At 39.5% G+C, this 23,840-nt stretch overlaps 2 protein-coding genes across 19 annotated transcripts in view; both read right to left on the bottom strand.

Annotated features, from left to right (window-relative positions):
• The window catches only part of GPHN (gephyrin), a 671,572-nt gene that overhangs the window by 67,804 nt on the left and 579,928 nt on the right, over positions 1-23,840 (bottom strand). The gene's annotated exons all lie outside the window — the stretch shown is intronic.
• The window catches only part of PALS1 (protein associated with LIN7 1, MAGUK family member), an 81,406-nt gene that overhangs the window by 10,870 nt on the left and 46,696 nt on the right, over positions 1-23,840 (bottom strand). The window contains 14 exon segments of the mRNA XM_042462743.1: positions 1,238-1,440; positions 2,028-2,195; positions 4,708-4,779; positions 5,851-5,922; positions 11,420-11,603; positions 14,381-14,458; positions 15,727-15,878; positions 18,310-18,472; positions 18,970-18,995; positions 18,998-19,037; positions 20,077-20,082; positions 23,057-23,178; positions 23,181-23,243; positions 23,246-23,266. Of these exon segments, the coding sequence (XP_042318677.1) occupies positions 1,238-1,440; positions 2,028-2,195; positions 4,708-4,779; positions 5,851-5,922; positions 11,420-11,603; positions 14,381-14,458; positions 15,727-15,878; positions 18,310-18,472; positions 18,970-18,995; positions 18,998-19,037; positions 20,077-20,082; positions 23,057-23,178; positions 23,181-23,243; positions 23,246-23,266 (1,370 nt within the window).

Raw genomic sequence — 23,840 nt, 5'->3', positions numbered from 1 at the left:
ACAGAAATGTGTACTATTAATATTCATACAGAACAAAGCAGAGTCTTCATACCAATTATCTACTGCCAAAAGAATTTTAGCATTGCAACATTATGCAGAAATAATGAATTTCTATTTTAATTCTTATGGAAGATGTCTACCTTGAAAAACCAGTTAGCTTCCAGAGAAGCTAGCTTAACATGTTAAATATGTAATCTGAAAAACAAATTCACTTTGGACAGCATGAGAATCACAGAAATGAACTCAACCTATACTACATGAAGAAGTATGGAGCATGATACAAATAGCAGCAAAAATAAGAACTGGGGCTGAGAATGGGACTTGAATGCAGGGAAGTTGGGTCCAAGACCAATCTTCTTAATACTAGGCTGTATTATTTATCCAGATGCTATAGTGAGGCACCAGCAGAATGAGGGAAAAGAAGGAGCTGAACTCTCTATAGGTTTCTAACATAATTATGTGAAGAGAGCCTGAAACCAACATTCTTCAATATTCTTAGCGCTCTAAATTTGGACAAGTGATATTCTTGCTACAGCTTGCTATTTGTCTGGAAAATAAGAATGAAATATACTACACCCTGGGTGATGAACAATACTATAGCAATTTGTTGTTTTCAACCATTTTAAAGGCTCTTTTTCTGTTTCTTCATGCTTAGACTTGGAGTCAGAGATCATATGCCTCCATGGCTAGCAAAACTTGGCTCACAACAGGATTTGGCATGGGGAAGGATGTACCTAAAATGACTATAGGGAAATCCTTTTGACTAAAGTTGCTTCCTGCTGTGGATGACAGATGGCATTTGCTGAGGTAAACCAATATATGAGCAAGATACTGAAAGTGACATTGGGACATATTCACTGCTTATTTAAGGATTATAAATCTTCATGCATCTGCTGTGGCAAACAATGAACTAGGAAAAGCTACAATGGTTAGACTCCAAAGAAAAAGTTGAAGAATATTTGGAAATATTCAGACATAGTATTATGGAAACTGATGCACAATATACATGAATGGGCAGGAGTGAAATCCATTTGTAGGAGACACAGAGCCTAATCTGCCCATTTCTGGTCTGAACAGTCACCCAAAAAAGCAACTGCACATGGGCATTAGGAAAAATACATCTGGTGCAACTGGGGGACAGGCAACGAACCAATTTTACACATATTAAAACATGACCACAGTACTAAAACCAGTATTAAAATCAAGCCTTCATTTCATTCATCAACATTTCTATTACCTGTGTATGAAGATTTAAAAGACATATCTTCCCAGAATTGATCACTTGCCGGACAGAGTCTATGCTGGTACCATATAGATTCTTCTCAAATTCACCATGCTCAATAAACTTTCCTGCAGCTATGTCAGCTTCAAATACTTGCCGTGATACAAAATGATAATCTCTGCCAGCTACTTCATTGTCTCTTCTATTTCTTGTTGTATCTGAACAGGATCATAAACATGCCAAAATTAAGCCTAGTAGTTTTTGGAGAATGGAATTTTGTAGACATTTGGAAAGGAACCTCTTTGTGCAGAATGCTCTTGTGCTAAATGAACAATGTCGATCTTTAGAGTCTTTCATCCAGAAATGATTACAAACCCTTAACTGGACTCAAAAATACTTTTATTATGCAGCAGTCTCTGGCATACATCCAGCCATGCATAGCACATGTCCGGTCATGCAAATGTACTCAGTACAAAAATGTATCACATGAAGCAGAAAGATCTTAGGCAACTGAAACAGTTCATACATAAGTAGCAAAATTACATTCCAGCAAAGGAGAATTTAATTTAAGTTCAGTAATGGCTTCATTCCTATACATGAAAAGGTGTCTCTGGCATAACGGAGTTTGTGAAACATGTATTTAGCAACTGGAACACATGTTTAGGGAAGAATTCACTAAAAGAGAATACACTCCATGCCAATGTATTTGTGTACTGGTCTCAACTTGCAAAATGACATGAGGTCAGGTAGTAAAGTTTCGATTTCAAAACACAAAATAGCAATATGTTTCACTCTTTCAACTTACGAGGAACTGCTGAAGCAAACCGGTCTGCCTCATTATTCATTAGCCTTTGCCGCAGTTCATTTTGGCCGCAGTTCTGTGGACCAATCAGGACAATGGGTCGTTTTCTATTTGCTGGTTGGTGATAAAGTGACATTTCCTCATAAGTCAAGATTTCCTCATTGTCATAATCTTCAAAAAGAAAATCCCAAATAAAACATTAAACTTCTTCATTACCATGAAATGCACATGAATTTTGAAAAATATACTTTTTTGCAATAACCCTAGTTCTTTCGTCAGACTGGCAGAGAACATACTCTGTAAGTGCTCTTTTTACAATATTAATTGTCTTGATCCCAGTGCTTGTCAAAAGGAAGGTTGAGAAAGATGTCATCTGTATGTACATTACTATGCACGTTGGTATGCAGTTGTCACACAGTTCTGTTTCTTTCTTACATCTGAGTCGCATGCAGCCAGATACAATCTGGACTAGTGCCTGGATGCAGTGGTTGGTTGGATGAGGATAGAGGTGGAATCCAAGAAAAATGAAAGTTTTGTATATGGGGTGTATGCGCCAAAAAGCTCTAGAAGGTTCCGAAGATGCACTGTGCAGACACAGGATAACTCATTTGTGTGATACTCTAAAGAAGAACTCAATGTTTGCTACCCAAGAAGCAAGGAAAAAAGAAACTATAAAACCATATGGAAAAGCTGCATGAATCGAGGACACTCTTGCATTTATCACTTTCACATGGCTCAAGTGGATTCAGGTGCAAGGAGTACCTACCACCAGTTTGACTAGTATCACAGTTGCAGTCATTCCTGTATAGGGATAGCTAGCCACAGTGATTCATGCATTGGTAATTGTGTTTAATGTAGGAATGTCCTTGAACTTGGTTCAGAATCTGAAACTAATGCAGAACACGATGGCTAGAAAAGCATCCTAGAGAAGCATAAGACTCCTGTGCTGAAAGTTATGCAATGGCTGCCAATTAGATACCAAGCCAGAGTGTTAAAATTGGTTTTTAAGGTTTAAACAGTACAGGATCAAAGTAGCTGAAAGACTGCCCTCTTTTACAGAGATGGCCCTGTTTTTACACTCTGAGGTGAAAGGCCCCAGTTATCATACTCTGGCTAAGCAAGGTTCATTTGGTTGTGGTACAGGGAGGATCTTCCCACAGAATGATCTAGCAGATGTGATCAACTGGGCTCCCAGTGCTGGAGTCTCCTGCTGTCAGCCGAAGAATCATTTTTTTTCACCAAGTTCTGATCTTTAAACTTACTAGTAAACCTTGGTGACTGCAATGAAAATAGTGTGTTATTTTATCATAGTTTTATTATTTGATTTTATTGTTGTTGTTTTGGAGACCATTTTAAATAATGAGAAATGATAATTCCTTTTAATTAAATAAACAATCTGTACACTATGAAGTACAGAGAAAGATTAGATTTTAAGAGAAACAATCTTTTTAAAAATCTTAATGAGAAACAGCATTATGACAAATGCACTACACATTCCAACACACAAACAGTATTGCCACTGATTGGCATGCCTTACTGCTACACCACCTAAAGTTTTCCTGATGCAAAACACAAAGACTTCTTGAGAAATTCAGAGTTCTCTACCTACACAGGAGCCTTGACTTCACAAAGGAAGGAGACATGCTGGATTCCAAGGAAACATCTTCTTTGAATTGCAAATGGATATTAAATTTCTTTGAATTTAAAAATCTACCAGTGACCACATGGCCATAGGAAGAGGTGCCTGCCTGCAGATAGCCCTCCCTACTATCTGAACTAAGGCCAGAAACAGAAAATGCAGGCCTATGACTATTTCTTTTTCCTGTTTGTCTGATGAAGAAACCACTGTGACTTCAAAAGCTTGCAACATGTAATTGTGCATTTTGGTTGTCCCTATAAAGGTATCATTGTTCGGATGTTATTGGATTTGCTATATGGCCAACATGGCTACCCCAGATGTTTTTTACACAAATAGTAGGTTAGGTTTTGATCACCGTAAGATGATTTGCCTGTCATACAGTGGAATAAACTCAATGACCTTAAACTATCACAGTATTCTGAAGCTGAATTTAAACCATTTAAACAGGTAGCATATGGGCACAAGCAATAGGTGGTTAGTGATTTCTTTTAAGAAGCTGTTTAAAAACAACTATGATTCAAAGCACAATGTACTTTGTACAATTCTACACAAGAGTTTTTAGCTTGCTGTTTTAGCAGCAGATCTCTTGAAACAGAATCATATAAAGCATAAGGAGGTGCTGCAAGAAGGAAATACCAGCTACCCACCCACACCTCTTTAGAGTCAGGTCAAAAGTAGAGGTGCCTTTGAAGTTATCTGAATGTCATTTCTGAGGTGCTTTTGTAGTAATTCATTCAAGATCTGAACTTTCAAGTATGAACTTTGTGTACATACATGTGTGCATACATGCATAATAATGTGGCAATACAGCTATGACAGAAACTGAACAAAATGAAGTAGGAGAAACTCAGGAAAAGTAAGTAAAGAATCTATATGTTCAACTACACTGTTTTGTATTTTTAAGTCAGCAACTGAGCTTTGATAATGGCGTTTATTTAACCCAAAAAGAAAAGAACTTGAATAATAAAAGTGAACTGCAACACATTCTAATAACATCTTTACTTAACTAAAAAAACCCTTGAAGTCACTTAACTCCCTTCTTACCATCATTTTTATTGGCGTTATATAAAACTTTCTTCCGTTTCTTTTTGTTTTTCTTCGCACACCAAAGTTTCCCTAGAAGTGGAAAAACACGTCAAAATTTGCCAAACACGAAAAATCAAGCTCTTCCAGTTTAAGAAATACATACACATACATATACATATCACCTAAAATTCTCCAAAAATTAAACTGGGGAGATAACCTGTCCAAATGTTTGCAATTTAAAAGATGAAGCATGACATGCTAGAGAGAAAATGAAAGGGAAGGAGGATCGAAATCATACTGGACAGAGGTTTTTGAAGGCTCTTGACCATCAAATCTGAGATCATATTCGGGGGGGGGGGGAATCCATACTTTCAACTGTACAATCTTGCTACTGAATATGCTAAATGCCAGCCAGAAATAGGTTTTTACAGAAGTTTGCAATTGATGTGTGCTTGAAATATCAGTACGTACAGTGTGTCTGTGTCATACACGGGTGTGCCATAAGTGGCTTTCAGGATATGCTGGAAGCTGCTCCAGAAAGACTTCTCCAACACCCCGGAAGAAGCAATGGGGCACACGCTGGGTGCACGCCGCGGGAACGAACCCCATTATTTCTAATGGGGGTTTGAGTTTATGTGTTTTTTCCCTTATGCGGCGGGGTCCGGAACGGATCCCCTGTGTAAGCGAAGAGCCAACTGTACTAGGGAAAAGTCTTGGTTATTTAAAGACTTGGTTATTTAACAAGGCTGAATTGTTTATCAGCACAATTACACCAAGATATAGGTAGGGAACAAAACTGGAAAGACACATGCTAACAATAGTCTATTTGTCCTGCCCTACTGAAGTCAAAAAGAATCTGTGCATGAAATCTCATTGTATAGTTGTATGTTATTTATCTCAGGCTTTCAGGTATTGGAGAAGCCCATTCCAGCACAGTGCCACTTCTAGGTCCTACCTGAATCAAAGAGCTTGCACATTTTAGCAGAGCCTCAGCAACAGCTGATTAGTCAGTTCAGCCCTATCTTAAGTGTGCAGATAGTTGTGGATATGGGTTCATAATCAGTGGGGTAGCTGGCCTGCCCTGAAAAAGATGGGTGGAGCTCACTATCAATTTTAAAATATTCTAGCTGTTGCGAGGATTTCTTGAGGATTTTCACCTACCTGATTTTTCTGGTTCCTTGTCTTCCTCTATAGTTTGTTTCATAGCTTCTCTTTGCTGCTGAAAGCTTTTCCCTTAAAGATAGAATGCATACATAAGTGTAATTAATAACGGAACACAATCCTCATCGCCATTAAAAACATAAAATGTACTGAGGGATGACTGGGTTTTAAAATGGATTGAGATTTTAATTCCTAAAAAGAAAATAATTCAGTGAGTGGATATTCTCTCATAAGGCTGTAAAAACAATAAGAAAAAGATGTGGCTTTGCAACAATGTTCTTACTCAAAAACTGTCAAGTTCAAAGCATTTACAAAAGCAAAGGTTCTATGCCCTTGTGAATATGGTTGTAAGTTATTTAAGCCCTTCCACTTGCCACAGGAAATGACCATGAAACAAATATTCATGACTGGTTTTGTACACAAAAGAAAAATATCTTTCCAAGATTCAAATTTAGGAATGTCCACAGACTCTTCCATTCCCTTCCTTGAACCACAGAACAAATGCCCATTAAATCTGATTGCTTATCTTTTCAGGGTAAAGGAGAAGGCTTTCTGAAGTAAAATACTGAGGAAAATCGCTATTTTAGCCATAATCCACAGGGCCTTTAAAAATGTACTACATCTGCACGTGAAGATGTAGTACATTTTTAATGGCCCTGTGGATTATGACAGTCCAGCAAGCCCGCAGTCTTGGTTTTATCTTTGACTCTTCTCTGTCGTGTATCCCTCAGATCCAGACCACAGCCAAGGCTTGTAGATTCTTTTTGTACAATATTGCCAAAATCCGACCATATCTCTCCGCCTCTACTGCCAAGATCCTGGTCCATGCCCTAGTGATCTCACGACTTGATTACTGGAACGTCCTCCTGGCTGGGCTTCCTCTTTCTCTCCTCCGTCCTTTAATCTCTGTCCAGCATTCAGCTGCACGCATTATCACTTCCACCCACCGCTCTGACCACATCTCTCCTGTGTTGGCATCCCTTCACTGGCTCCCCCTCCCTTTCCGCATTCAGTATAAGCTCCTGCTGTCGACATTCAAAGCCCTCCATGGACTGGCCCCTCCTTACTTATCAGACCTTCTTTCTCCTCACCTTCCCATCAGGGCCCTCCGTTCTGGTAGTCAAGGTCTGCTGTCTCAGCCCAGGATTTCCTCTGCCCCATCCTGGATTCGCCCCTTTTCACTTGCTGCCCCTCACTCCTGGAACCTTCTTCCCCCACAAGCAAGAGCCATCACTTCTTTAACCAGCTTCAAAACGGAGTTGAAAACCATCCTGTTCAGAGAAGCCTTCCCAGGCATTGTATAATTGTCACTTACTACTTGGTGTTCTTTTGGTGCCTGTTTATCAAACCATTTCCTGTATTGCTATGTACTGTACAGTATATGCATTATCCTACCTGAGAGTATGTATTTTCCCTGGAAAATGATTAACCATCCATTATGAAGCCAAGCCCTCCCTCCAGTCCATCTGCCTTGGTCCAGGCTTTGGAGGTCGAAGAACTGCTGGACCTCTTACCCTTTCCCTCCACCACTCGCTTCTCCTTTTGTGTTGGTCTTTTTAGATTGTAAGCCCGGGCAAGGTCCGTCTAACTAAAAAGATTGCATGTACAGCGCTGTGTAAATTTACAGCGCTTCATAAAAAAGGTTAATAATAATAATAAGAAGAAGAAACATCTTTAAATGAATGCCACAAATTTCTTCTGAAATCTGCATTTCAAAAGCAGATTATTTAAGAACATACAGTGTTCCTGTGTTTGGCAGGTATGAATCCGTAACTCTACATATTAGTGATAATACAGTATGCTCTGACCTATCAACATGCTAAGCATAACTGCACAATACGACAAACTTCATGATTCTTTTAAGATCCTAGCATGACAGTGAAACTTGCTGTATGACTTCTAGTCTTTGCTAGGTACTAAAAGCTTCATTGTGTCCCATGAACAAATAGGCGGAATCAGGTTTTTTTTAATACTTCGGTACTGATATATGGCAGAGGAAGAACAAGTCTTTCAATAGATATTTATTTCTTTGATTATAATTCAGCTAAATGAACAGCAATAGCTCAGTGAATAATCTGTGAGCTATCCAACAGCTATAACACTTAAATGTCAGTAAGAGCTTGGAAATTACCACAGTTCATTGTTGACACTGAAGTAATTTTAAGTACAGTCAGCCCTTTGTATCCATGGATTCTTTATCCACGGATTCAACCATCCATGGTTTCAAAATATTTTTTAAAATATGTATATTCCAAAAAGCAAACCTTGATTTTACCATTTTATATAAGGGACACAATTTTACTATACCACTGTATTTGATAGGACTTCAGCATCCATGGATTTTGGTATCCATAGAAGGTCCTGGAACCTCAGCGGATACCAAGGGTTCACTGTAATGGTTACTTCAAAGATCAAAGAAATTCATGTAATGATGATGGATATACCAAATGTATGATCATGCTGGCACCTTTAGACAGGAATTACATATTCTCCATAACTCTATGAAAAATTAGAAGTCCAGAAGGCCCAAGAACATTTATCATCAAAAGGTTATGATTAGTTAGGATGACTAGTAAGGATAAGATGAGGTTATCTGTACGACCTTAAAAACTGATGTCTTTCCAAAAGGAGGATTTCATGACATTTTCTTTAAAATTGTACATCATGTTTCCTTGCCTATCCCCTAAATTAAAAAAAAAGGAAAAAAGGCCATCCCCCTGGAATTGAGTTATGATCTTTCCAGCTCTCAAGCACCATCAAGTTACTATATACAGTAGAGTCTCAATTATCCGACATAAACGGGCCAACTGATAGTCGGATAACCGAAAATAATAATAATACTAATAGTATTTATTTATATGCCGCCCAATCACTGGGAATCTGGGCGGCTTACAACAGAGGGAATAATAGACGGTTTCCTGCCCTCAGGCTTACAATCTAAAATGTTGGATAATCCAGAGGCTCATTATCCCCAATGACGGCTCGCAAGCACCCTCCCCTCCCCTCGCCCTCACCCTCCCTGCTTAGTCCCATGGCTGTGGAGGACAGGCCTGGCCGAGGATGCAGCCTCTGCGAAGAGGCCTGGATGCTCGGCCCAGGCCTGTCCTCCATGGCTGTGGAAGACAAGCCTGGGCTGAGCACCCACACCTCCTTTCGGAGGATGCGTGCTTGGCTGGGAGGGAGAGGCTTCGGCATGGGCCCAGACCTCTCCTTCCCGGACCTTTCCTCCTCTCGAACAGGCTCCTGAGAGTCCATTCGGGGGGAGTTAAGCGAAGCCGGGAGGGAGAGGCCTCGGCTTGGGCCCAGGCCTCTCCTTCCTGGGCCTTTCTTCTTCCTCAATGGGCTCCCTGAAGTCCTTTGGGGGAGAGGAAAGGGAGTCAGGAAAGGAGAGGCCTAGGCACCTGCCTGGTCCTCCTCTTCCCAGACCTCCTCTTTCCTCCAAAGGGCTCTTCGGAGCCCTTTGAGGGGAAGGAAAGGGAGGCAGGGGAGGAGAGGACTTGGTGGCTGCGGAGGAAGGTAAGCAGGGAACAAGGGAGGGAGGGAAGGAAGGAAGGAGGGAGGGACTTTTGTCCCCAATCCGACTTCTCACGAAGAAGCATGGGACATCGGATAATCCGGAGTGTTGGATAACTGAAGGTTGGTTATAACTGAGACTCTACTGTATAGGGGGAAATGCATCTGAAAAATTTCCTGTTATAGGTACCTATTGCATTTGATTTACTTACCAAGATTTTCAACAGAGACATGGAAGTGTTATTACTGCAAAGTTAACATATGTCAACTGCCACTGGATAAACTGTTACCAGTGTTCTTATGATATAGAGTTTTGTGTTTAGTGAGCCTAGCCTGCTTTCCCTAAGGCAGACAAAACTCGGCGATACAGCAGCAGCAGCAAAAGAAATATGAAAGAAATTAGAAAAATTATTGTCCTAGTGGCCTCAATGTGGGTAAGCATGAAATAAAATGCTGCATATATGAAGCAACTATTTGTAAATCTATATATTTTAACAAGGGGAAAAGATTATTTAGCAATGACAACCAAACAGATTAATATTTCTAAATCGTTTTGAAGTAAAGCCATGAGCAAAGCATACACCAACTGAAATTCTAAAAAAAGAAGCTTATATTTAGCTTTTATTACTTGCACTTTTCACTAGGCATTTCATACATTCTTAGAAGAAACTCACTTATATTTTATCTTTAAATCTTTTTGACTTAAAAAATATCTGTACACCATAAAGTTGCCCAGGATAATTGTTTATTGAAAAGCATATCAGTTTTACTGAATTTAAATCAAACCATTTGGATATCAAATAATAAAACTGAAAAATGTCATGATTTCACTATAGTTCTGGAAAAAATTTTTCTTCTTAATTGTTTAAATATTTGATCTAGTAACACACAGAGCTCCCTTTAGTGAACCAAGGACTACTACCTTCTAAGCAACAGCTAACAAACTTCAATTATTTATTCAGGGACATAAGCTTCCTACCAATATGATCTCCCGGACCTTCTGTTAAATGTACATGGTATAAAAACAAATACTCCTCTTATATCAAAGAGAGCTGAAGATACCTGAAACACAAGTGGCTTTCAAAAAAGTATTTGGAAATGAATGGAGGTATGAATTGAAATGTTCATCCACACAGAAAAGGCATTAGAAAACAATGTCCTACTGCTATTTAAGACCTGACAAAACAGGATTATTAGGCAAAGGATTTAAAAGCCATAAACCAGAACAGGACTTCCAAACTAACAGCATCAGCTCAGTAAAGAAAGAAGTTGGCAACATGAGCTTTTGTAGACTTAAGGGGCTGTGCAAACCGGCAGGAAAAGCTGGGTTGGGGGCGGAGTCAGGATGTGGCATCCATATGATGCATGTCTGCCCCCTAGCCGGCATGCCGGGTCTGCCCCCTAGCCGGCATGATGCTGTGTACCATACCACACAGTGTGCAGCGTCATGGTGCTCCTCTGGTGATGTGTCCACATGACTGAGTGTTGAAGGAGTGTCATAAATCCGTGGCTATCACGCCCTTTGCAAGGCACAAAAAGGAGCCACTTTTTGCGGCTCCTTTTTGTGCCCAGCAAAGGCCAGATCAGGGTTGTGGCGTGTAGATGCCATGGTCCGGATCTGGCTGTAAAAGGAGTGGAGGCTGCCCCTTAGGGGCTGTCTGCTCAGCTCCTAAGTCTACTTCCTCAGATGTAGACTTAAGTCTACAAAAGCACATGCTGCCAACTACTTTCTTTAGTCTCAAAGGTGCTACAAGATTTCTCTACCTACTGTTTCTACAGACTAACATAGTTATATCTTTGAATTCTATCTTTGAATTGACTATCTTTGAATTGAATTTCTAGAGAAAAAAACCGCGATCATAATATTATTATGGTTAGTACAAAACATCAAAAATAAAATTTAACTTTCTTTGTCTCAAGGCTCAGCATGAGGTAGATCAAAATGAAGGAATATCCCAGCAACTGAATCCAAACAAAGAAACAAACAAAGCATGAGGTTGATTGAAACAAGCGACAACCCTAGCAATTCATAAATAAATGTCCCATGATTAAATACCTGGAATAAGCCCTGCCAAAGGTTGATTTTCCTCATCTCCATCTCGGTAGGCCTGCCACCAATTTGGATCTTCTTGACTGATCACATGAAGTATATCTCCCTTTTGAAAGGATAGTCCTAACTCTCTGCAAGGGACATAGGGGTCATCAGATGGATCATAATCAAAATGAGCTTTCACGTGAATCTAGGAAACAAGCAGAAAAATAGAAATGGACTTGTAATGTCAAGTATTAATCTCTAGCATGATATGCCTTTTGTATGTGAAATATTCTACTCTCACTACTTGCTCAAAATGAAAAGCTCATACATGGGCTGAAGTGCATCCTAGCAGAATGAAGACAATGAAAAATTAATTGAATAAATAAGAATGAACATCAATTTTTCTTACATTCGACAACCAATAGTCTTCACCAAAATAAACAGGTTAAATTAAGAAAGTTTGCTAAAAAACAAAAAACAAATACCACTTGTATGATGGGATTTTTTAAAAATAGCAGAGAAAATTCTACCCAGTAAATATTCATAAGAAAGACATAGTCCCTGTCCCTAATTACAAACAGAAGACTCAGTTTAAACTAGAGAAGTTTAAATAAGGGCATCAGTCTTCCATTCTTTGATCAACACTACTGGAAAATCATTTGAAATAAGATCATTAACAATCCTCTAATTCAAAAGGAATACAGTCAGCCCTCCTTATCCACGGGTTTTTTTATCCACGGATTCAAGCATACACGGCTTGAAAATATTCCCCCAAAGTATAACTTCCAAATACAAATCTTGATTATCCATTTTAAATATGGAGCACCATTTTGCTCTGCCATTATATTTAATAGGACTTGAGCATCCACGGATTTTGTTAACCATGGGGGATGGTGGAACTAAACCATAGTGGATATCAAGGTCCTACTGTACATCCAAATATTTTTAAATAGTGTTCTATAGTTTCCTGTAATGTCTGTGAGCATACTGAAAATATGCACATGAATTCTGTGCTCTTGGCTATCCTTCTACTACAAAGCCAAATACAAATACTGTATTAGAACTCTATGGCAAATATCGCATAGGCAGAGCAGTAATAGCATGCACACACCCCAATATCTGTGGCTGGCTGGAGGTTGGTATACTATGGAAGGCCAATTATTCCTGTGGAAAGCTCTGTGGGCACTGGACTTGTCTGCTCTCCTTCTTATCAATTCCTGTTAGCTATATTTCTCTTCATAGATCACAGTAGCAGGTCTGAGTTCCTACCCAAGCTGTTTTGCTAGGAAAAATGCAGAATTATGGTACAAACCAGCTGCAGCTGCATACACTTTCCTGGCTGTATCTAGAAAGTATATGCTAACTTTGGCAGGATACAGACAGCCCAAAAAGGGTGGTCTGCAGCCACCTCCTTTTATGCCAGCGGGAAGCAGCAGCGGATAAAGAACCCGCAAAAAGTGGGTTCTTTTTCGTTGCGCTCGTAACACCTGAGTGCACAAATGGTGCACTCATGACATCACAAGCACGATGCGATGTGCGGATGCTATGAGTCAGTCACGTTGTAATGGCAGCACCCATGTAGACAGGGCGTCGCCATTTTGATGACACTGCGACGTGCTAGGGTTGAGGGGCATGCGGTGGCGCTGCCCTCGCACAACTCTGGCATGAATTCAGGCCGGCGCAAAGCGCCGGTCTCAATAGCACCTATGTAACTCTTTCTAGTTCTTCCCCCAATTTCTACATAAAATGTGACATAAACACTCTGTGTTCAATAGATGAGCATTTATTTGTGTCTCAAGGTACAGCCTGCACCAACAGTGGACTTACCATCTGTGGAACTGAGCTTCCATGGATGGCAAGCCCCAGCTTGTGTGCATGCAGCTGTGTGTGAGAGCGTGCATGTGCACCCACTGAAAAGAATGGGACTTAAGGTCCTGCATTTTTTGCTATCCACAGGGTGTGTGTGTGTGTGTATTTCGAACAGATCCCCCAGAGATAGCAAGGGACAAATGTAACCAGAAATGCTATCTCTAGGTGGAATTGATGGATGTGGGAGAGAAGCAGGAAAATGTGTATTGGACATTGCAGAAATAAAAATTAAACAGGGGGGGAATCTGCAGTGGAGAGCCTAAGGTTAATATCACAAGTGCAGAAATGAGCCATTCTCAGCTGATAGCTGTAACAGAAGTAAAAATACATAGGTCCTTTCTAATTTGAAAAAAGTCATGCCTAAGATCTATGAACTTAACATTTAAGGGAGAGGGAGACTCTGTATATTTTGAACATAATGTACAAGTCAACCTGAAATGGGATGCACAATAAATGAATTCTAGTCTAGTTATTTGAAAGAAAGGCTGCCTGTACAGTAGGGTCTTTCCTCTCTTACTCACCACTGTACTCCCTAAAAACATCTCAGCACAGTGGTGGTCAGAGAACTTTCAGGAAAAGCTTGGGATGTAGTGAAGAGGAGCTGAAAATCAAAGCATGCATGATCATCACATGATGAGATGCGAATGTCAAATAGTCACATCTAATCACTCAGAAAACCATTTGGTCTACCAGCTCATTTTATCTAATTTTTCCTGCCTCTCACACAAGGGAGTTCATGCTCTCAAGCTATTACTCTTGAGCATTTGTAGGGCTGTACCTGTTCCAGACACCATTTTACATACATATCATTTCTTTCTCCTGCCTTCTAAAATCTACCAAGGAAAAGGTACTGCTTAACAGACTTTTAACATTTTTTCACATAATTTGTCACATAGTTGAAACAGAATCTAAAAATTGATATTATCAATAAACTCTCTTAAAAGTGATGTAAACATTCATTTTCAAAGCATAAACATGTTTAAATGTAGCCCATTCTTCAATATAGGAAAAGCATTAGACTTTTAAGCAGCAAGAACTACTACTACAACAAAAAACATCAATAGTATATCAATTTAGTTTGTTATATGCAGTAAATGTACTGCAGTCACATACCACAGTCTCCTTAGTTGGTGGTTGTTTGCTCTGCTGACTAGGAATTAGCACAAACGTCAGAGTGCCATGCATGTCCGCCTATGAGGAAAAGTATCAGTGAATTACAATTTAAAACCACCTCAAGTTTAGCAACAGTCTTCAATATTTATGGTACATAATAATGGCTTGAGCAGAGGGATAGGAATTTCAACCTGCTGCTCTTAATCTTTTGTCACCCTAAACATCAATTCCAGTTTCCTAATCTCAGTTTGGATGTGCTCTGGCATATTTCTATGATGAACTTCCTTACTTTTCAGATATTAGCCAATCCCATCAGGTAAGTCATAAGGAGAAAATGAGTAACAAGGAACCACAACACATATTTTAAGCCAATGCCAGGAGACAGAATGTTTGTTTTGGTGAACCTTTGGTCTGATTCATTAAAGTGGTTCTTATCTTTATACCTCAGTTTCAGCTCTGATTGTCAACAGGCAGGGCTGGTCTGGACACTGCATCCATAAGAAAGTTGAACAGGATTACTTGACAGGATTAACTATGGTTCTTCGAGTGGACATCTGTGAACTCACACAGTTACCTTCACCTAAACAGTGCATCTTTTGGAACATTCTAGAATGTGTTTTGGGGCTAGTCCCTCCACCACCTGGCTCAGGTGAGCAGTGCAGCTCTTGCTTGATCCCTCAGTTCCGTGGGTGTTGAAGCAGCAGTCAAGGAAAGAAGGAAAGTAGGACTCAAAAAGGGGAGTATGGGCAGGGTTGTGTGTGTTCACAGATGAACACTAGAAGAACCACAGTTACAGATAAGCAATCTGTCCTCCTTCTTCATTGTCTCGGAGAGACAGGTGGAGGCCAGGAAAAGGCAGGGAGGAGGAGGAGCAACAGGCACGTGCGTGCCTCTTCCGCTTTCTCCCTCACCCCATACCCAAGGAAGTGGCGTCAGGTGCCACTTCCGGCATGCGTGGCACAAGTTCGCTATCACTGCACTAGGCTAATGAAAACCTATTTAAAAAGGAATATTATTTCTAGTACAGTACAGTGTTAGACTTCCATGGGAAAAGGTTTTTAGAAATGGTGTTAGTGCACACATTTGCAGGTATTAATTTCTCTCAATTTTCTTATAATTTTTGATTGATATAGTGAGAGCAATTATCATGCGGCTCCTCTCCTGTGCCCTTAGACAATGCAATGAGGAACTGGCTGTTTGCTAGGTATGCATACTTAGCCGTTTACTAAGTTTGCAAAGGCCAAAACTTTAAAGAATGCTGGAATGCAGGCGATTTAAATACCCAACTAGAGGAGTTACATTAAAGAAACAAGTTAGAATATCATGAAAACCCTGACTCAACATACCAGTAAGTCGAAAACCTCATTAACATCTTTTCCACGAATTTCAATTCCATTAATTTCCAGAACTTCATCACCTTCATGCAACAGACCACTTTTTTCTGCAGCACCTCCCTTCACTATTCGACTAATGATAACTGAATCCATTTCATTTCGAACTGTAGCACCCTGCAAAAATGACAGTAATATTGAAGCATTAAATATATTTTGTAACAGAAGTATAGTGGCTAGAAGCTAGAAACAACCTGGATTCACACCTTTCGTCAGATGCCTGGAGCTAATCTTCCCTGTCCTCTCCTCTCAGCCTAACCTTTTACTCAAAGGGATGTTGCAATAATAAAAAGGGTGAGAGAACTATGTTGAATTGTACCATACGTTCATTAAATAATGAACAAGATAGAAATATAATAAATGATTAATGAATACAATTCATGAAAGTAAGACAAATGTTAATAATACTTTCGTTGCTATGGAAAGACTAGAGAAAAGCATGAAGAAAAGGGAGGGAGAGAATAATTGGGATATTGGATACTGTATGGATTCTTTTTAAATTGTAAGCCACCTCGATTGTCTTCTGACAGAGAGACAGGGTAAAAATAAAGCTTTTATTTATTATTTATTTATTAAAATGCCTCCTAGTAAGTTAAAAATAGTGCACAGAATGCCCATCAATACAATTTGGTGAAAATATCTCTTCAGGAAGGCTTTTGATAACTCATTTATGTTGTTACATTGATTCTTCCATCCAAACAGTCTACTCTGTATTTTAAATTATGCAACATTTTAACTGTTTTATTATTGTTATTCTGGATTTGCTAGCTATTTTGGAATGCTTATTATTATGACATTTTCAGAAAGATGCACCTCAGTGTATTTCATGTGATATGAAGTCAAGAGAAAGCATACATCTTATTCATTCATATTAGAATTCATATTTTGCCCCTCCAGTGCTTACACACTATGCAAGGCAGTTTACATCAAAAGAGTGCAACAATAAAAAGTGCAACAACATTGCATATAAAATAATAAGATGGACTAGGAAATTAACAATTTGATAAAATATAGGTATTCAAGGGAAAAAAATTTTTTTTACCATTTAGAAGAACACAACAAGAATTGGCCTTGCAAGATAACTTAAACTTGTAGCAGAAAAAACCCTCAGTTAAAAGACTGAAGCAGTATTTAAATCATTCTAAAGCAGTAGCTGTCAGAACAACATCGCATAGACCAGAATCGTACAAACTGGCTTTATCTGTAGCAGCTCAAAGAGTAACTGTGGAGATAAATGAAATCTTGTGCAATTCATTTTGCCTTTGGTTACCAAAATGCTTTTTTAGTAATGAATATGTCAGCACCAATTTTTCTGAGGTCTAGGGCTCAGAAAGAGTAACACATTGTAATTTCATTCAGAAGAAATGAGCATTTTCTTGTCCTCCTGCAACCCGGTGGGGATTGTGTTCGCATAGCTATCCAAAAAGAAAAAGAAAAAGGTAGCCACAAGTTGGGAACTAGCATGATGGTGATGAAAAGGGCTGTGATAAGGTTCCTAGTACCAGCCTCAAAGTAACCACAGAAAAACTGTGCTGTGGGAGAAGAGCACAGCCTACATAGTACAGCTCAAACACAGTTGCTTTTTGTACTGAGTTATAAATTATTAATAGAACAATTCTTAAATGTACTAAAACAACTGGAAAACCTCTGTGTTCTTTATAAAAAGAACAATGGTACTGTGAAAATGCTATCTTACCCTAATTTTCAGAGAGAGCTTATCTTTAATCGCTAATCAGATTTGGACAGTTCATTTTAGAATACAGTAAAATGTCATTAAAGGTCACTTTGTCAATAAATGCTTCCATTTACAAAAACATGCACATGTGAGAAACAGCATGGAACTTCTCAAAAAGAAACACATTTTCAGCACAGACTAAGAACATGAGTTAAAACTGATCATTTCTCAGTTTTCAGTTCAAACAGTTCTACCACAGAATAAGTAAAACAGTAAGAACACTTTGTTGTTGTGTCCTTTCAAATCAAGTTCAATTTATGGTGACCCTAAGGCCTGTTACAGACAGGCCAAAATAAAGCTGCTTCGAGTCACTTTGGAGGTATGGTATTTCAATGATGCATGAGTCCTAAGAGTCCAAAATCCACACCAAAGCTGCACTCCAGTCCTTAGGACTGGAGCATGGCTTTGGTGTGGGTTTTGGACTCTTAGGACGTATGCATCATTGGTGTTTGGACATACCTACTCCAAAGTGACCAAGCAGCTTTATTTTGGCCTGTCTGTAACAGGCCTAAGATTATTTAGAAGAGCTTTGTCGCTGTTTTTTCTAAGGCGAGCGAGTGTGACCTACATGCTCAAGCCCACTCAGTGGATTTCCTTGGCAGACTGGGGATTCAAACCCTGGTGTTCCAGAGCCCTAGCTCAACACTAAAAACACTGCACCACGTGGTTACCTTCACTTATCTCCTTTCTTATACTTGAGGATTGTATTATTATTATTCCTTTTTACTCCTTAGTTGAGAAGAATGTATAAAAAACATCACAGCCTAGTAATGAAAACCATGGAAATGATCATTTATTGGAACTTGTCTCAGTTTACTCACCCAATGGAATATCCCGAGCCTTCTCAATACGAACTTTTTAACTGTCTCTCCCCCATAGAGACCAACTTTTCATAAATCTTTTCATCTTTACTGGTTCTGGCTGCATTCCTGCTCCAGCAACTTTATCATGAGCCAAAAGCAGTGCCTAGTTTAAAGGAAATAGTACCATTTTAGAGGGTTTCATTCATACATTGCAGCTAATTTATACAAAGTAAAACAGTTTAAAAATTCTATCAAGCAATAAAAGATCAGTGCTCTCTTCTAGATCAAAAATGTCATGTGAAAGGCTGTTATGTGAAAGGGACAACAATTAAGACCTTTAGTTATCCAAGCTATACTTCAAATTAGCAATATGTGCATATAATACAACACATATAGTACTACAATTCTGAAATCTACACTACAGAAAGTCTTACAGACAAATGCAGAGAAAACCACTGTGGCACCTCTGTAGTGTCACTGTTGCACAAACATTAAAAAAAATCCAGCTACATCTCCAGCTCTGTCCAACTATTATTTCTTGATTCACTATGTTTTAGCACATGCTGTAGAAAAGGAAGCATTTAAAAGTTATTTACATCATATGGATTAAGAAAGCAATGAAAGTGTATCATACTTCAAAACCATGGTTTTTGTTCCTACCTGAATATGAGGAGCATTCAATAAGAATTGAGTTCTACTCCATCTTTCTGATGGCTTGGTTTCAAACACTCTGTACCTGAAAGACAGAACACCAAAAATATGACACTAAACACCCCACCCCTAATGGCTTTTCCGCAACAAGTAGGGGAAGAAATAGGTATTATACCAGCAAACATGGTTTCCAAGCCAGCTAAACATGTACTAAGAATATAGAAGAGTTATGTGTCTGACATTCGGTTCACACAGTGGACAATCAGTTGCCTAAGGGAATTTGTCAGCAGGACATGAATAGAAGATTGTGAATTCAATCCCAGGGTTGCTTCAGCCTTGAATCTGTCTATCAGTCGCTAAAATGAGTACCCAGTTTGTTGGAGGCAATTAGTTTACATATTATAATCTTAGAGACTACTTAGTTCGTATGAAGTGGTTATAGAAATGTAAAAAAAGAGAGAAATTTATCTGTATCGTGTATGATTTTACATACCTCTATCAAGTCTCTCCCACAACAATCCCCATAATGCAACTTATTTTGATATAGAGTTGCTCAAGTTTGCCCTTTTTCGTTCAGCATTCCAGCTCTACAATACCTGTTTTTCGTTGTGACCACAGCTGTACACGTATTTTAGATATGGCCACACTAAATATAAAACAAAGGCATTATAACATGGAAGCTTATTTTCAAGTTCCTTTACTACTTTATGGACAACACAGAATTTGCCTCCTTTAAGATAACCACATACTGGGGTGACACTGAGCAAGATACTCCTTTCCTAGTCATCTGCTACCCCCATCTGCAAGCACACATTTCAAGGCAAAAAAAAAAAGCACCGAGAGTAAGAACAGGCGCACTATACCAGCTTTGAGCATATGCTCAATGTCGCGCGAGGCACAGCGTCCCATTCGCATGAATGGGGCACACTCCCGTGGCATGCGTCCCATGCGCAATCGCCCCCCACCGTGGACACAAGCCCCATTGTTTGAATGGGGCTTAAGCATCTGTGTTTTTTCTCTTAAACCGGGGGGGGGGGTGGGGGTCCGGAATGGATCCCCCACATAGAGAAGGCGGGACTGTACTTGTCTACGGTCCTGAAAAGATAACTATTTTACAGTTTGCTATTCAGATCTGTAAATACTCATGGTTAAAACAGATACTGCGGAGGTCACTTTTAATATCTAGTCCTTTTCTGATTGGCTGTTACATACTGCTTTTTATTTCATTAGGAGTAATTCTGTGAACTTTCGATTGGAAATTATTACATATACAACACTATTCACTTTGACTTAAATCTGCCACTGGGAAAAAAATGTTAAGCAAACATGTGCATACTGAAAACATTGGTCTTTGCATGCTGATGACAATAAGACTTGTCTATACAAATGATTACCAGACAGAAGAAGAGGATTTAAGTACATGTAGAATGAAGAGAAAACTGCATGCTGAGAATGGACATGATAAAAAAAGAGAGGACAGTGGAGAAAGCCCATACTTTTGGTTAAGCACTATGGTGGAGGCATGGTAAGCATCTCACAGATGAGAAAATTGGGCAAGTGGTAACTGTCTCGAACTCCTCCTTCCTCATACAGACTCCCATGTTGTTCCAGAGCAGAGGAGGATTCTGTGAAACATATGGCAGGAGGTCCAGGCTCCAGAGCAAAGGAGAACGAGAAAAACTGTTCCCACTGCTCCAGTGCAACCAGATTTCTAGAGACATCCACAGTATTTAAATAACTGTATGGATTAATTTTGAATTAAAACAGATGAATGAAAACATTTTCACATCTCATTCATCAAATTCCCAAGAAATTTGTTCTGGAAGACAAACTTAGTATGTCAGCTATGTTTTCACTGCTTTATAAGGAACCACACGTTTATGCATTATGGCCCTATATATGCTAAAACATATAGGCCCGTTACAGACGGGCGTAAAGTACTGTCCTGGGGACGTACTAGGTTTAGGGAAAGTGCATGCCTTACGCCACGCACCTAACCCTAATACGTCCCCAGGACGCACAAAATGGCAGCGCCCGTTCCACACGGGGGCCGCCATTACGACGTCACAATGCGCTGCCTCCAAATGGGGCGGCCCAGATCATCTTTGTGCTGCGCAAGGGCGCTAGAGTGCCCTTTCTGTGGTGCTAGAAGGCTCCGAAATGGAGCTCCTTCTGCGATTTGCGTCGCTGGCGCAGCCTTTAGACAGCTGCGCCAGCGACGCAAAGGAGAAAGGTTCTCTCCTCCCCGCTGCCATCGGGTGTCCTTGGGGCATGAAGCCCCAAGGACACACCCTTTCCAGGCTGCGGGGAAGCGGCCTTTTGCTGCTTCCCCAGGGCTTGGAAAGTGGCGGATTGGGGCCTCGGAGGCTGCCGTTCTGGCAGCTGAGGCCCCGATCCGGCGGGAAAGGCGCGCCTCAGGCGCCCCAAAGGGGCGGTCTGTAATGCGCCTAGTCACTCTAAAAAGTTTATTACAAGATACAATTCTAGTTTAACATCTTGTTAAAATAGCACAGTGTTCCATGTGAGAACTCATTTTTTGAATATTGTATCAACTATTTTTTTATGATTATACTCAGGTTACGTTTCTCAACTCTAGCTTCCTATTTTGTCAACTTTAACTGGCTTTAAAATCAATTTAATTAATTTGATGTTCAGCAGCTATTTTTTTAACAGTGACAGTGTGCACCACATTATTTTAGGGAGTTAATCTCCACATAATTCCTTAGCCTTCATGCTTTACTTAGTGTTCTAATTAAATTAAAGTTTCAGAAAAATAGATATATCATATTTCTGTGCCTTATTACAATTAAGTATTGTCCTCAACAACAGTTGAGAAATGCTCAGACTAGAAAGTATCCCTTTCCAATTATTCAGTATTTAAACAAAGTATAACATCAACTATATGTTTTATTCTGAACCTTTCATCTATTAGTCAGAAAATGCCCAGAGTATGTGAACAGTGTGGGGGAACATCTTTTTTTCTTGGCCTTCACAGGCAAGAACAATTAATTCCTGCAGTATTATCCCTGAAGAATAAAAAAAAATTGAAAAGGTCTACATTGTTTCGCATCACTGTTTCTGTTTTCTTTTATACAGGACACAATTTTCTTTGCAGAAAACTACTTTTTGACAAAGCTACATGTAATTTTTCTGTGCAGAAAAAGACATTTCTACACTGACAAACACCTGCCCTTCTTTGCCCATGAATACTACTGAAAAGCAAATAGTTCTGCAGTCAGTTTATGGCTGCCTGAATTCTACCCAATATGGTTTCCCAAGCAACCGAAACATCTTTCTTGCCATGAAACAAACACCAGTGAATACTTATACTTTACACATTTAGTGGAGAGCATCAGTGCAGTTACCAACTTAGTCTGAATATGTCATCCCAAATCTGCTCCACAAGAACTCTAAACAGCTTCTTCAAATCCTGGGTTTAAAGAGCAATTTGTGTTTTCCTGACAATGAAAAACATATTTTATGTACATTAATAAGTGATCATGAACTTTAGACAGGACTGAGATCTGGCATCTACTAGCAGAAGGCTCCATTTGGGCAATCCTACTTCCCACACCATAGCTCACCACACTCAACAGCATCCCATGACCTTCTGTGTAGCCCTTTCAAGGGACTGCCTTAGGAAGGAGGCTACAGACAAGTCCATTTCCACCAGTCAAGCTTCATATTTAAAACCTAGATCCAACACTGCAATGTATGCATGTGGACATACAGTATATAACTTCGTTATGCTAGTCATATGCAAAATATGCACATTCAGTATCTCCTACTGGCAGTCTTGCAGCAATGAAAAAATGTACAATTCATGCTCACTCTATATCTCTGTTTTCTCTATGTTTGTTTACTCATTTAAAATGTTTAGAACAACAGAAAAATGGAACCATAGCAGAAGCTGAAAAGACGGTATTCGGATGAGTATTTGATGATAATCAATAACAGGCAAAATTCAAATCTATATTCTTGATATATAATTACTTACAATATGCATAATTTCTTCTTAAAATATATACACCCTAAAACTGACAATTTTGAATAATCTGATAGTAGATTAATCACTAGAAGGAAATGTATATAATACATCCTCTTGTGCAAGCTCTTGAGCATTGGAGATAAGAGGGTATGGAGGACTGGCTTTGTTCATATGCACAGTAACAGCATTGTGTATTTTAAATGCATTTTGAAAGTCAGTGTTTTGCACAGCTGTAAAATTAGAGCAATTTCCTCTTGACTTTGGGGATCTAACAGTGTGTGCTGAACATGCTTAGTGAAGACAGAAGCTCATCAACTTCTGCAAAAGAAATAGATACACATTAGTTAGCCTGGAGGTACATAACCAGATTCAGCAATCGACCCATTGCATCAACTGTGATTAACAGACAGTTTTTTTTAAAAAATGCCCTTCACTCTGAAAAACACATGCAGTAAGACAAAGCTGAAACAGATAAGCAAGACTTCATAAAAGTCACAAACTAGAAACTCCTTTTTTAAAAATTATTTGTATTACCATAACATTTTTCTTATACCCCCATAAAACTGGGAAACACTGGGATTTTTGGGAAATATTGTTCTTCACTTCAGGTCAAGTCATAATACAAGTGTCCATAAGTGCCAATTCCCATGGAATACGTACAGCTCCTGCTGTTGACGTTTAAAGCCCTCCATGGGCTGGTCCCTCCTTACTTATCAGACCTTCTTTCTCCTCACCTCCACTAGGGCCCTCCATTTTGGTAGTCAAGGTCTGCGTCCCAGCCCAGGATTTCCTCTGCCCCACCCGGATTCGCCTCTTTTCACTCTCTGCCCCTCACTCTCGGAACCTTCTTCCCCCACAGCAAGAGCCATCACTTCTTTAACCAGCTTCAAAA

This window comes from Sceloporus undulatus, chromosome 1 (assembly GCF_019175285.1).
Source record: "Sceloporus undulatus isolate JIND9_A2432 ecotype Alabama chromosome 1, SceUnd_v1.1, whole genome shotgun sequence".
NCBI lineage: Eukaryota > Metazoa > Chordata > Lepidosauria > Squamata > Phrynosomatidae > Sceloporus > Sceloporus undulatus.
The sequence above is the reverse complement of the archived record's forward strand: the minus strand, read 5'-3'. Positions and strand labels throughout refer to the sequence as shown.